At 41.5% G+C, this 13,449-nt stretch overlaps 1 protein-coding gene across 1 annotated transcript; it reads left to right on the forward strand.

Annotated features, from left to right (window-relative positions):
* The first annotated feature begins 495 nt into the window (after positions 1-495).
* ENC1 (ectodermal-neural cortex 1) lies at positions 496-12,359 on the forward strand. The gene is made up of 3 exons (XM_075270468.1): positions 496-764; positions 5,960-7,760; positions 11,431-12,359. The coding sequence occupies exon 2, from the start codon at positions 5,971-5,973 to the stop codon at positions 7,738-7,740; it is 1,770 nt and encodes a 589-aa protein (XP_075126569.1). The 5' UTR covers positions 496-764; positions 5,960-5,970; the 3' UTR covers positions 7,741-7,760; positions 11,431-12,359.
* The last annotated feature ends 1,090 nt before the right edge of the window (positions 12,360-13,449 follow it).

Raw genomic sequence — 13,449 nt, forward strand, 5'->3', positions numbered from 1 at the left:
ATGGTAGTTGAGGGCACTGTTACAAATTTTGCCCTGGGGCCCCAGGGGGTTCACATGTTCTGCTCTACATATAGGGGACTGTCCCTCTAATAAGGATCTGCAACCGGTACCTCTGACTAGGGTGGTTTTGGGTCGTGCACATGTATGATGTCTTATTGGTAGAATTGTTGTTATTATTATTACTATTATTATTATTAATAATAATGTGTAAAATGACAATCTCTGTACAGCGCTGCGGAATACGGCAGTGCTATATAAGCAACAGGAAATGGATAACCAAGCATAAGGATGATCCGGCTTGTTATAGTCAGAATGTGTCTGGGCTGATCCTCTGTCGAGCACACTGCTAGCTATCGGCAATGCCTTTGTCCTCATTCAGGAAGACTTTTGGGTGTATTAGCATACCCCAGCCCCTCCTGCAGGAGTAGTTGAGCTGTGTGGGTGTGCTCATCCAGCTTTCCCTCCTCCTTGTGCCTCTAACACCTCTGTGTGAATGAAGCCAGGCTGCAGTGAGGCACAAGCTCTCAGGCACAGGGCTGCTCCTTACTCCCCTTGTGTGGCATTTCCTCGCCCCTCCTCCGCCTGCAGTCCATGTGTCCTCCAGGAAGCCAAAGAAGAAGTCTAGAGAATATCGCCTGTGAGCCCCGGATTACTGGGGAGCTGCACCAAGACACTTCGTAACGTCTTGTAGAGACTGGAAGAAGCAGAGAGTTGTCACAGTCCACACTGCTACATCAGGAACAGCACAGTGACATGAGCTGAGGGTAAGCGTGTCTTGTATGTTGTGGGATGTATGTACCCTATAGGCTAACTAGCCATGTGGATACAGAATAACTTTACATACTGGGTCGGAAGATTGACGACATAAGAACACCACATGGTCTGTCTAGTCTGCCCGTATATTACTATTATATCTTAGGATATATATATATATATTCATCCCAGTCTTTCCATCACTTACATTGATCCGGAATGTAACGGTGGTTTTATAAACATAGTAGAGCTGAGATTGTTATTTACCGTCGTAAAGTGTTTTCTGTGGTTTTCCATAGGACTGCAGGTAAACCTATTGCAATATCTTAACTTGGTGCGTTATCGCAGAGACAAAACAATCAATTGACAAATTCAGCTCTGCTACATATCGCCAAGCATAATTCATATTATTTATCGGATTTCAATGCCGTTCTCGGCTGTCTATAATACATTGTGATGGGTCCTGAAGTGACTGGTTTTGGGATTGTTATGGTAACGGCGATGCGCTTTCAGATTGTCCTGCGTTCCCAATCTAGGGAGGAGCGATATTTGAATGAGAAGCGCTGTGTGTTCTGCAGCCTGAATGCTTGTTATGTTCCCATGCCCAGCTTTCCAGTACTGTGTCTGCTCCTAGGCAGCATGGTCGGGGATCAGAGCTGTATTTACTGCAAGGAATCTCCCTCCCCAACATGTATGTCGCCCATTACCCTAAATCACCCATTCCACGATGTTACCATGCAGAAAACTTGGCGCAACAAAAATACAAAAAAAAACCCCCTCCATGCAGTTCTATTTCTATGGCATTTACATATTTGCCTGGAATCTCCATATGTTTACCTTATATTGTATATTATATTAGTTTAATATTAGTCATACATTATACATTACATATACATTGTGTTTCATAATTCTTTAGAAATGCCAAAGCTGATATATGCAAAATACTGCAACATATAAAAACATAGGGCTTAGTAATGCTTTACATTGTGTTTGGTTATATTGGAAATGAATAACTAGGTATCATGTAGACTTGGCAGAGACCGGACCCGTGTGCTCTCGAGTTGAGCATTAAATAATTTTGTAGACGCGGCTTTGGATACACCTAATGCTTCTTACACGTGCTGCATATTCAGCTGTCATGTTCGGTTAGGCTAAGAGCGTGTTCCCAATATGAGCTGAGGCTCAGAGGAGTGGCTGCTACAGATGCACATTGGCTATGCAGAATATGTGATAAATCCATTATGGTGTTCTACCATGTGCACCGGAGAATGGCGTTTTGTTTGTATGGTGCATGAAATTGATGAAATAAGTTTACATATTGAAACGTTGGGATAGATTGTATAGGAAGGAGTCGCTGGGTGACTTGTCAGTATGTACTAAACAATACTGATAGATGGTACTTAACTTCTAGTGGTTATATTGTATTGTGTCAGAGGATGTATGGTCTTAAGATCCTTCAATATCTAAAGGACTATCATGTGTAGTAGAGCTGAATTTGTTATTGAGATTAAATTGGCTTTACATATAAGCTAAAAGTCGCCCGAAATGCAGGATTTTGACCATTTCAGGCAACTATCGTTTCAAAATTATGCATGAACAATCGTTCACATTTTCGTCCAGATCTGTTAGATTGGACTTGATCATGCCATGCCATGGACATCATCAGCCAATTGTGGCAGATGCCCACTGTATCGGCATACATCATTTAAAAAAAAACAAAACAAAAAACGTCCATCGTGATGGTCAGGTCATTCATATCGTCCATTTGATGTATGACTAATGGCATGAGTTCTGGTTGATAGTGAACCCACGTATATGGCCACGATGGTGGATTAAATTACCCAGCAGTGCTTGAATAATCCCCATATAGGTTTATAATGGCCTGAATAGGAGTAACAAATGGCAAACTCTGACCTTCTACATATGGCCATTTCAGCTCCGCTAGTGGGTAAGCAGTTTACTGACTCTCTGTTGTTTAGTCTATCCTCTAAAGCTATGGCAATACCATGTGTCATATCAAGGGGCTGACTAACAGGGGTCTCTTGTCTTGGGGCCCTCTGTGCTATACTATTTTCCATTGGTTGGGTATTAAAAATAATTTATAGCCTGTAAACCTGAACATAGGTTCTGCTTGCTTTCTTATTGCACAGATCTAGTAGTCCATAGGACAGTGCATATATATATATATATATATATATATATATATATATATATATATATATACAATTTTTTGTCTTGCGTTGTAACCCTTTGCAAAGACTTTATATCAGTATAAAAGATATCTCGAGTCCTGACCATGTCATAGAAAGCCTTTCATCGCTGCTTACAGAATATGCAGTCATCCTATTTCTCAGCTCTGAGTCCTTTTAACACTAAGAGGGTGACTGATTCCTGTACTTCACAGGTTTGATCAGTCTTGACAACCTTTCAAAGAAAGCCTTGAAGTCAGATACACATGTACATTCCTTCCAGCCTGCGAGGGTTATAAATTCTGTCTGTCAGATAAATTCCTTCACTTTACTGTAAAAGTTGAGATACAAAGGGAAAGAACCCTTGTAATGAGATCATCCTTATATACAGACACCCACTATCGTCTTCTTCTTCCACTCCGGTAATGACTGACAGGTTAGTAACACAAAGGAAGCGTGATCTTGGAGAGTGCAATGTGCTTGCCTTAGAATTGCTGTCTGGCTCTAAGTGCAATGGAAAAAATGTGTAGTGTGGAATCTGTATAAATGATAGGCATTACATTCGTTCCTCTAAGGCAACTGAGATAAAACTTGTATGCATTCCCTTTATGTTCCTTCCAGAGATCTGCATGTCTATCACTCCTTGGATCTGACAGCTGTGTGTGGTGTCAGTTATAGGGGTGGAGGAGCACATTGCATATTCCAGTCTTACACATTTATGGCATATGCACATTGTAATGTAGACATACATCTGTGATAGATGTGAACCCCACATTCAGGAACCCCTTGTAATTGGGAAAATGGAGGGTACTTGATACCTGTCCTTTTCATCCCCTGAAACATAAATTGTCAGTCTTACCACCTCCATGTAGACGACTTATACCTGTTTATATCCTGCACAATTGGAGAAGAGGTTGTGCCCTCTATATTGAAGTCTGCTAGAAAGAGATAATCTGTAAAATGGGAATATCTGTTTAAAGAAGGCTCTGACTGCTATAAGTCCCCGTGTGAATGGAGCTGTAGGGCATATACAGTCACCACTCTATTCACTTCTATGGGACAGATGGAGATGCCCAGTGTTGTTCTGGCAGTCCCATACTAGTGAATGGTTTAGTGGTCACGTATGTTTAATATTGTGAAATTTACACCATTTTCACATGAGTTTATTACAGCTCCGTGCGAAGAACAGGCCTGGATCCAGTAATGTGAAATCAAGATTGTAAACCCCCTAGTGTTATGCAGGGATGGACATAATAGAGTAGACTTTACATTAATGTCTACTACAGAAGTCAAGCCTGCCATCAATAAGCCCTTTCCATAGACGTCTATAGAGCGGTCCAGCAGAAGATCCTACTAGGCTCCATTTCTTAGGATAATTTACAAATAACCTGTAATAGCAAAGATGACAATTGAAAGTCAACATGTAAGTCTTAAGGTCTGTCCCTCAAAATAATATACTGTGGTAGACTCAAAGGACCCTATAAACAGCCATATTCCTGGTCATTATTGGGTGTTTCTATATATAGTCTCCATCTTGACTAGCACTTAGTATGTAGAACGGAGGAAGTCCAGCACCGAGGATGTTTATTTAGTTAGGGGCAGTAAACTGCAGATCACAAAGGGTTTCCTGTCTAATGTTTTGTGCAGCTGTTGACCTGTCACATTTCGGGGCTTGGTCTTTCTCAACTTACTGTGTCCCACAGAAGTCTCCATTGATTTACACTGAACAGCTCTGTGATCTATGCTGTCACAATTCAACACATGGAGGTGTCCAGGTTGTCTGCAACTCATATCACAAGTATCGGAGCTAGCAGATATGTTTTTCTCTTACGGTCAGGTATTTGCATGCTGACATGTGTAAAGTGACTTGTATGACTGTCACAGATGGAGGTGTGAGGAGGGGATAAGCAGCATATGCTCTGCGGTGAACTTAGGTCTTCGGTGTATCTCAAAGATGCTGGATAACAGGTTTTACAAGACTGTTGAGCGGGTGGAAAATGATTTGTTAAATATGTCACCCATATACCACAAGAGGGAAAGTACAAAGCATACCGTAGAAATATAAGATAGTTGAAATTGTAAAATCCACTACTATTTATATGTCTCAAAGTTCATTCTTGAATTGCAGGAAAAAACTTGCAGAAAGTGGTTTGTTAAAATCAAGATAACAATTTTTTTCTGAACTAGTAGGACACTAAACTGTAAAGGGGGTTCACACTATGACCTGTTCCTACTTATTGGCAGGATCCCATAACCATAAGTTGATCACAGGGTGTTGCGCTGCTTTGACCCCCAACAATAAGTTGCAATCTATGGGTAAATCTAGCAAGAAGTGCTCCACTTCCCTGCAGCTCCCCCACAGGGCAAATGAAGCATTACACAATACCCATTACAATTAGTGGCTTGTCCTGGTGATCTTTGTTTCTTAGATTTGCTAGTAAATAAGAGTCCCCTCTTTTATCTAAAACTGGCCATACACATTAGAATAATGTCCGCAACCTGATTATATTTTGGTGGCATTGGCCAGTCATTCAGTCCAGGGCTACATTGTTAATTCCTTGTAATGTCACTGGTTGTACAGTAGTTTAGGAGTTAAAATCGATTAGTAATGTTGCAAAAAGTCCAATGTAGCCCAACTCTATATATGAGGCAGTGGTCTTTTGATGGCTATATTTGTATAACATATCTCCAGTACTGATACCTCCATCCACATATATCTAGATATTGGTATATTTATAAGTGTTGCACTTTAGGTTTAAGGGGTAGCTGATCTAAATTCTGGCAGCTTTTTTAGTTTGTTATGACAAGTAATATTATTGAGGCTTGGATGGCACTAATCCCACGTGAATAGATTGGCCGCATGTGTAGAAGTTTTAGGTCAGCCCACAAAGTGGTTGGAATCATACCATGGCAAGGACGGGTGTGCTTTCAAGTAAACAGGGAAAGTGAGGTTGGATAATTTGCTGTTTCATCTGTCTGACTGTCTAATTATACATCTGTTGTTTTGTCTCTTACAGGAGAGAAGAAAATGTCGGTCAGCATACATGAGAACCGCAAGTCTAGAGCCAGCACTGGCTCTATGAACATCTACCTATTCCATAAGTCTTCATATGCTGACAATGTGCTAACTCATCTTAACCTTTTAAGACAGCAGTGCCTCTTCACCGATGTCTTATTACTGGCGGGAAACCGGTCTTTTCCCTGTCACCGTGCCGTCCTGGCTGCTTGCAGTCGTTACTTTGAGGCAATGTTCAGTGGAGGTCTTAAAGAAAGTCAGGCCAATGAGGTGAACTTTCACAATGCCATCCACCCAGAAGTTTTAGAACTCCTTTTGGATTACGCATATTCCTCCAGAGTCATAATAAATGAAGAAAATGCAGAATCCCTTTTGGAAGCTGGGGACATGTTAGAGTTTGAGGACATCAGAGATGCATGCGCTGAGTTCCTGGAGAAGAACCTACATCCAACCAACTGTTTAGGTATGCTTCTCCTCTCCGATGCCCATCAATGTACTAAGCTGTATGAACTGTCTTGGAGAATGTGCCTTACCAACTTCCAAACCATCTGCAAAACTGAAGACTTTCTACAATTACCCAAAGAGTTTGTTGTCCAACTCTTATCCCACGAAGAACTGGAAACGGAAGATGAGAGGATGGTGTATGAGTCTGCAATGAACTGGATAAATTATGATCTCAATAAACGTCATTGTTACTTATCTGAGCTGCTCCAGACTGTGCGATTAGCCCTCTTACCTGCCATATATCTCATGGAGAATGTGGCCATGGAGGAGCTGATCATCAAGCAGAAAAAAAGCAAAGAGCTTGTAGAAGAAGCGATAAGGTGCAAGTTAAAAATTTTACAAAACGATGGAGTGGTGACAAGTATGTGTGCAAAACCTCGCAAAACTGGTCATGCTTTGTTTCTCCTTGGTGGACAGACTTTCATGTGTGATAAATTATACCTTGTTGACCAGAAGGCAAAAGAAATCATACCCAAGGCAGACATTCCAAGTCCTCGCAAAGAATTCAGTGCATGTGCGATTGGCTGCAAAGTCTATATCACTGGTGGAAGGGGTTCAGAGAATGGTGTTTCGAAGGATGTGTGGGTCTATGACACACTTCATGAAGAATGGTCAAAGGCTGCACCAATGCTGGTGGCACGGTTTGGCCATGGGTCTGCTGAACTTAAACACTGTTTATATGTAGTAGGGGGGCACACAGCAGCAACAGGTTCACTCCCTGCATCTCCATCAGTGTCCTTAAAACAAGTGGAACAGTATGACCCAGCAACCAACAAGTGGACCATGGTAGCGCCTCTGCGAGAAGGTGTTAGCAATGCTGCTGTGGTTAGTGCAAAGCTTAAGTTATTTGCCTTTGGGGGGACTAGTGTTACTCATGACAAGTTGCCCAAAGTTCAATGTTATGATCCTTCTGAAAACAGATGGAGTGTGCCTGCCACTTGTCCACAGCCATGGCGCTACACAGCTGCAGCTGTCCTGGGAACCCAGATCTTTATCATGGGAGGGGATACTGAATTCTCTGCCTGCTCAGCTTATAAATTCAACAGTGAAACGTATCAATGGACTAAAGCTGGAGATGTGACAGCCAAAAGAATGAGCTGTCATGCTGTGGCATCTGGCAATAAACTGTTTGTAGTCGGAGGTTATTTTGGAATTCAGAGGTGCAAGACCTTGGACTGTTACGATCCAACCATAGATGCATGGAACAGCATAACTACAGTACCCTATTCCCTTATTCCCACGGCATTTGTGAGCACATGGAAACATCTGCCATCTTAAAAGCACTGTAGACTGGAATGGTAAGTTTCAAGTGATAGGATACAACTATGAAAACTGGGTTGGGTCATAGTAAAGTAATGCAGGGAACATAGTCCAATATTTTGGTAATTTGTGCAAACATTCATGGCTATGATATTTAGCAACAAGTAGAAAAATGATTCATAACATCTTGCTGAAGAACCTCTTAAATTAGTTGTCTCACGAAGAAGACTTGTCCCCTCCTATTAGGCCAAGTCCAAGTGGAGAGTTACCATGAAAGAGTGGCTCCCACTGCGGTGGACTTATACCATTCATACAATACTACATATACCCATATTGTAGGACCGCTTCAAGGAAGATATATAACCAGCTACAACTTTAGGGTTTCATAGACAAGATCAAGGGCTTTCCTTCTTAAAACAATCCCTTATAAGATCTGAAATGAGGCAGTGCGGTATGCAACAGCTGAGATTGTTTTGTTCTTGACAAACTTACATACAATCCAAAAACTTGTTTTTTCTTTTATTATAATACATTGATATAATGCAAACTCATAAACCCAGGTTAAGAAAATATCCATATAGATTCAAAGAAGTGACGGCACAAAAGTCAATATTTATTTCATGCTCTTGTCTTAAACATATGCTTCTCATTTATCCATCTGTTAGCTAAATATATCCAACATATCCAGATTTCCAAAAACATGTCCGTTTTGTTAAACAGTGCCACACCTGTCCACAGGCTATATGTGGAATTGCAGCTATTTTTCATTCACTTCAATGGATATAAACAGCAATACTATACATGAACCATGGAAGGGTGTGGTGCTCTTTTTGAAAGAAAGCTGCCATGTTGTTCTAATCCTGGACAACCCCTTTAGGCTGACCATTCACATTGGATAGTTGTGAACATTAGTCCAGCCACTATTCCTCTGAAGTTTCTAATCCCAAACACATTAATTCTGTAGGAGCAAACTATAGCTTACATACAACCTTTTTGGTGGGTGACAGGGGCAGATGGGGCCCTATTAAATAGTAGCTACAATATATGTTCCCGGTGTTTCTTTCCATGTTTTCTGCCTTCTTAGTGAATTCCGCATTTACTATTGGTAGTAAAAGCTTTATATTTGGGTGCTTTGAGCTTTGAAAGACAAACATACTCAAGGTCATATAGAGAGAGCTCCCAGCCTGGGCGGAGGACCTTGTTTGCCCTCCTCCCCACTTTTACTTGTACAGTACATACCTCTTGAGAAGTAACACTGTGACGTCCCCCTCTCCATGCTATGTTGTTTCAGCAAACATCTTTTATCACAAGTATGCTAAGTGTTTCACCCAGCCACACACATTTCCGACTCCTTGTAGATATGTCAATAAAACAATAGATTCCTCGTTCTCACTGCGCCACTAAGGGTTAACTCCTTGAAGGTCTCGCCTTCCTGTAATTCATTTCTTTCTGTTTTGTCTCATTCCTTAGAAGTTTGAAACATGATTAATAATCTACGGGGATCGGTTACATGAAACTTTTCTTTTTTTCTTCATATTTGGCCTCGTGGGGCAGGTGTGGCTTCATGGTTAAGATATTGAAGGCCGGCCGACCTGTAATCCTAGTGCTTTTAAGGTTGTGTAACTGTGTAAACCAGGGTCAGGGCAGGTAACCTCATCCCAATGTAATCCAGCTGGCCTGGTGCTGAATGAAGATATGATTGTAGCTTGCGTGCTGCCACTTTGGGATAAATTTACCAGGTCCGGGCCATATGTATATTGGATCATTAGAAAAATGTGTGATGATTACTAATGTTATGCAGAGACCAGAAATAGGGTATGCATTTTAGGAGATTTATTTGGCTTACTTGTATAGCGCCATCGTATTCCACAGCGCTTTACAGATATTGTAAACTCTGTCCCATATAGAGCTCACAATCTAAATCCCTATCAGTATGTCTTTGGAGTCTGGGAGGAAACCGGAGTACACGGAGGAAACCCACACAAACACTTGGAGAACATACAAACTCCTTGTAGATGTTGTCCTTGGCTAGATTCGAACCCAGGACTCCAGTGCTAACTACTGAGCCTATTCTGCCATATTTTACTGTTCAGTGGGGTGTTGGAGTTCTTTTCAAATCCAGCAATATGCTCTTTATATTGTGGAAATGCCAGATTTTCAGTCTGGATTTAATCACTTTAATGTATAGGAGTGAAATCCATAGTAAATCAGCCGTACAATCTGTAATACATGCGGATTTGCACTGCCATCTGCAGCTGAAAAAGTCTGACCATGAGAACAAAGTAGGGCTTAAGCCCCCATGCTCACAATTGTGTGCTTTGTCAGTTTATCTGTGTTTTTAACAGCTAGCACACTGACCCATTATTTTCTTTTGGTCCCATACACATGACCATCTATTATCATGGATCCTTGTGGGAGTTGTGAGCCCATAGGCAACTCCTATTCCTATTCCTGTCCGTTTTGCAGGCCAGGCACATTAATGTAAGGGTCAGTGGAGGTCATGGATGACACATGGATACCATCCATGTGCTGTCCATGCCATTTTCTCATGGATTCTAAATTGCAGGATCTGGATGGTGATAGAAGTGGTGCCTAGCAAGGAGTCGGAGGGAGCCTCAATGCTCTAAAGTGCTGCCGCTCATTCAGTCTAGCGGTAGGTGTAGGCCCCAGTGCTTTGAGCCAGTGATATCTAGTAGTAGGTGTAGGCCCCAGTGCTTTGAGCCGGTGATATCTATCAGTAGGTGTAGGCCCAAGTGCTTTGGGCCAGTGATATCTAGTAGTAGGTGTAGGCCCCAGTGCTTTGGACTAGTGATATCTAGTAGTAGCTGTAGGCCGCAGTGCTTTGGACTAGTGATATCTAGTAGTAGGTGTAGGCCCCAGTTCTTTGGGCTAGTGATATCTAGCAGTAGGTGTAGGCCCCAGTGCTTTGACCCAGTGATATTCTATCACCTCATAGTAAGGAAGTCTCCATTAAGGGCCGAGTCCATGTGTGACACTTTTTTTCCACTGAAAATCCACAACACAATCCAGCATTAATTTTGTAAAAAATTCTCCATGTATTACATGTAGATTTTGCTGCAGAAGATTTTACCACAGAAAAGTTTAGATTATCCTGCAGATTTGGGAAGAAGCTTTCTCCTTTTTCATGTACATATGGATGCGGTTTTAAAAACCACATGCATTATGATGTAAAAAGGTTCTGCATCTTGAATAAAAAAAAGCTAAATCTCAAGATGGGTATGAGACTTTTGAGTTTTATGGCAGCTGACAGACGGACCTGTAGCTGCTCACATCACTCCTTCTCCCCTCTACATGTTGTATCTACTTGCAAAGGCAAATCTATCTATCTTACATTATTCCCACTACCCCCTTTCTAATGTACACATTGACTAGCCATTTCTCGAGATTTACATTTGTCTTCTCTGGAGAATTGTTTTCATGACTCGGGTTGTTTCAAGAATTGCCACAGGCAAGCCATTACACATTAATAAGCCCAGCAAGTATGGCAGCGCAGAAGTTACTATGAAATCCCCCTGGTGCGAGGTGACTAATCTGATTTAGGGTTTAGTAATATGATTATTGTGTCATTTTGTGGCTATTATATGGGTGATGGATCATCTGATTCTGGTTTATTTTCTGTACATCTGCCAGTGTTACGGGAGATGAGACTAATGGCTGTCCTCTGTCTTGCTTTTGTCCACTGTACAGGACCTCAGCTGTGAAGATTTTAGGCCAGCTCTTACATGAACACGACAAAAGGACTTTTGATCTTAACAGAAGACGTTTGCCAATCCTTCACCCTCCCTCCTGCAGCTGGGGAGTCTGGTGCTCCGGCAGCAGAACCGCTTAAGACTTTCTGAACTGAAGATACATTTTTCTTGTATTGTGCTTCAGATATCAGTATTAACTCCTAATGTTCACAATGCACCAGAAGGAAAATATATATTTTTTTTTTGCTTTGTATTTGGAACCCCCAGGAGCCTGCATTGCTTGAATCCATCTGGACAGTTCTCTCTGTGGACGAGTTTATCATCTGATTCCAAGGGAGATAGAAATGTCAGCACCAGCTGTGGGGGAAGCTGGCGGGTTCCAAGTAGCAAAGATGTCAAGTTGCATACAGATCTAGCCGCACGTATCTTGACTTAAGACTACACAAGTGGGCCATGCCATGGGCATTTTCTGAACTCGTGGTTTAACGCATTCTCAGCATTAACAAGGCATAAAAACCACAAATGTAACTTAGCCAGAAGAAAAAAAAACTGTGAACAAATATTGGATGTCTTATTACCCAGAATCCATTGCCATTTCATTTGCCTATTTATATATGACTTTGTTCTTACATTCCCGGTTGTCTATTTATTGTCGTGTGCTGTCTGCATGCTGATACAATGCTTGTAGTTGTATTGACATGTGAAAGGCTTCATTACATGATTGTATATCTAAAGACCACTTCATCGTTTCGGCACAGTGTATTTCAGGACCTGCATGCAGCATTGCAAACTGTGTAGATGTGTCAACATATATACTTATATATATACATGTACTAGCTGGGGTCCTTGGTAAAATAAGTCTTAGAAGTGCAGACATAGCAGGGCTGAGTTTATCATTTAATGTGCTGTGTGTGCACTAAGTTTTAGAAGCTCTTATATTTGATAACCCTTTGCTTATGGGTTCATCGCCAGGGGCCAGAATTCCCCTGACTATCGGGACAGCTTCATTCTGAAGAGTTGTCACATCACAATAAACTGTGACGAATGACAAACTCAGTTCGTCTATATCTGTAGACCACTGTCTATGCTTCTATGCCAAGTAACTTATAACTTATGTTATATGACCCTGTGCATAGAACAGCATTGCAAACTGGCTTTAGAGTGGTTTATTTGCATCGTGTGGACGACAAGGAATATTACCAGTAGTTATGACTAATGATCACGTCCCTCCATTTCTATCCGGCTGTTCATTGAATGTGACTTGAGAATTACATTGACTACCTCATCATATAAATATAGCCATTCATTCGACTTGCATATTTTTGGTGTGATAGTAGTGCATAGGAATCGAAAAGTAAAATCTTTCTCCTAATCTATAACCTATAGTTAGTATAGGTGTGTGAGGATTGATGCGGACATGAATAGCATTATAGACAATTTGTAAAGACTGGCCTTTCTTACACCAGTCTTAACCAGAAATGCGGCGGGGTAAGATACATCAACTTTATTAAGAGATGTGTGCCTCTTAATGAATGTGGACATCTTGGACTTTGTTCACCATAAAGCACAATCTAATTTATCTATAATTTACGCCAATTTATAGTCAATCTGTCAAGCCACGGGGTCCTAAGTCCCAGTCACTCTTTTGGAAAAGTAGAAAAAAAATTACAAATATCACTCCAAAATTTGTCACTTTAATTCCCAGTCAGAAACAACAATTTATGTGCTGTCTTAGGCTGGTCTTACACAACCGTAATTTAAATCCGCAAATTGAGGGTTTTCAATTGCGCATTATATTCAGTGCGGCCTCTTACACCGCCGGATATTTTATCTGTGGTGTGCCGGGCCGTGACCGAGGTCCGCACTGAATAGCGCAAGTCTGCAAAAGTCGTGAATTCACGGCACTGCACGGACTCGTCCATAGAACTATGGGCGCGTGCAGCAGGACACGGGCGTCTGCGATGTCTATGCTGCTGATCAGCGACTAGTGTTGCTGATGAGCAACTTGCGGACCGTA

Source organism: Leptodactylus fuscus, chromosome 1, assembly GCF_031893055.1.
Source record: "Leptodactylus fuscus isolate aLepFus1 chromosome 1, aLepFus1.hap2, whole genome shotgun sequence".
Lineage (NCBI taxonomy): Eukaryota > Metazoa > Chordata > Amphibia > Anura > Leptodactylidae > Leptodactylus > Leptodactylus fuscus.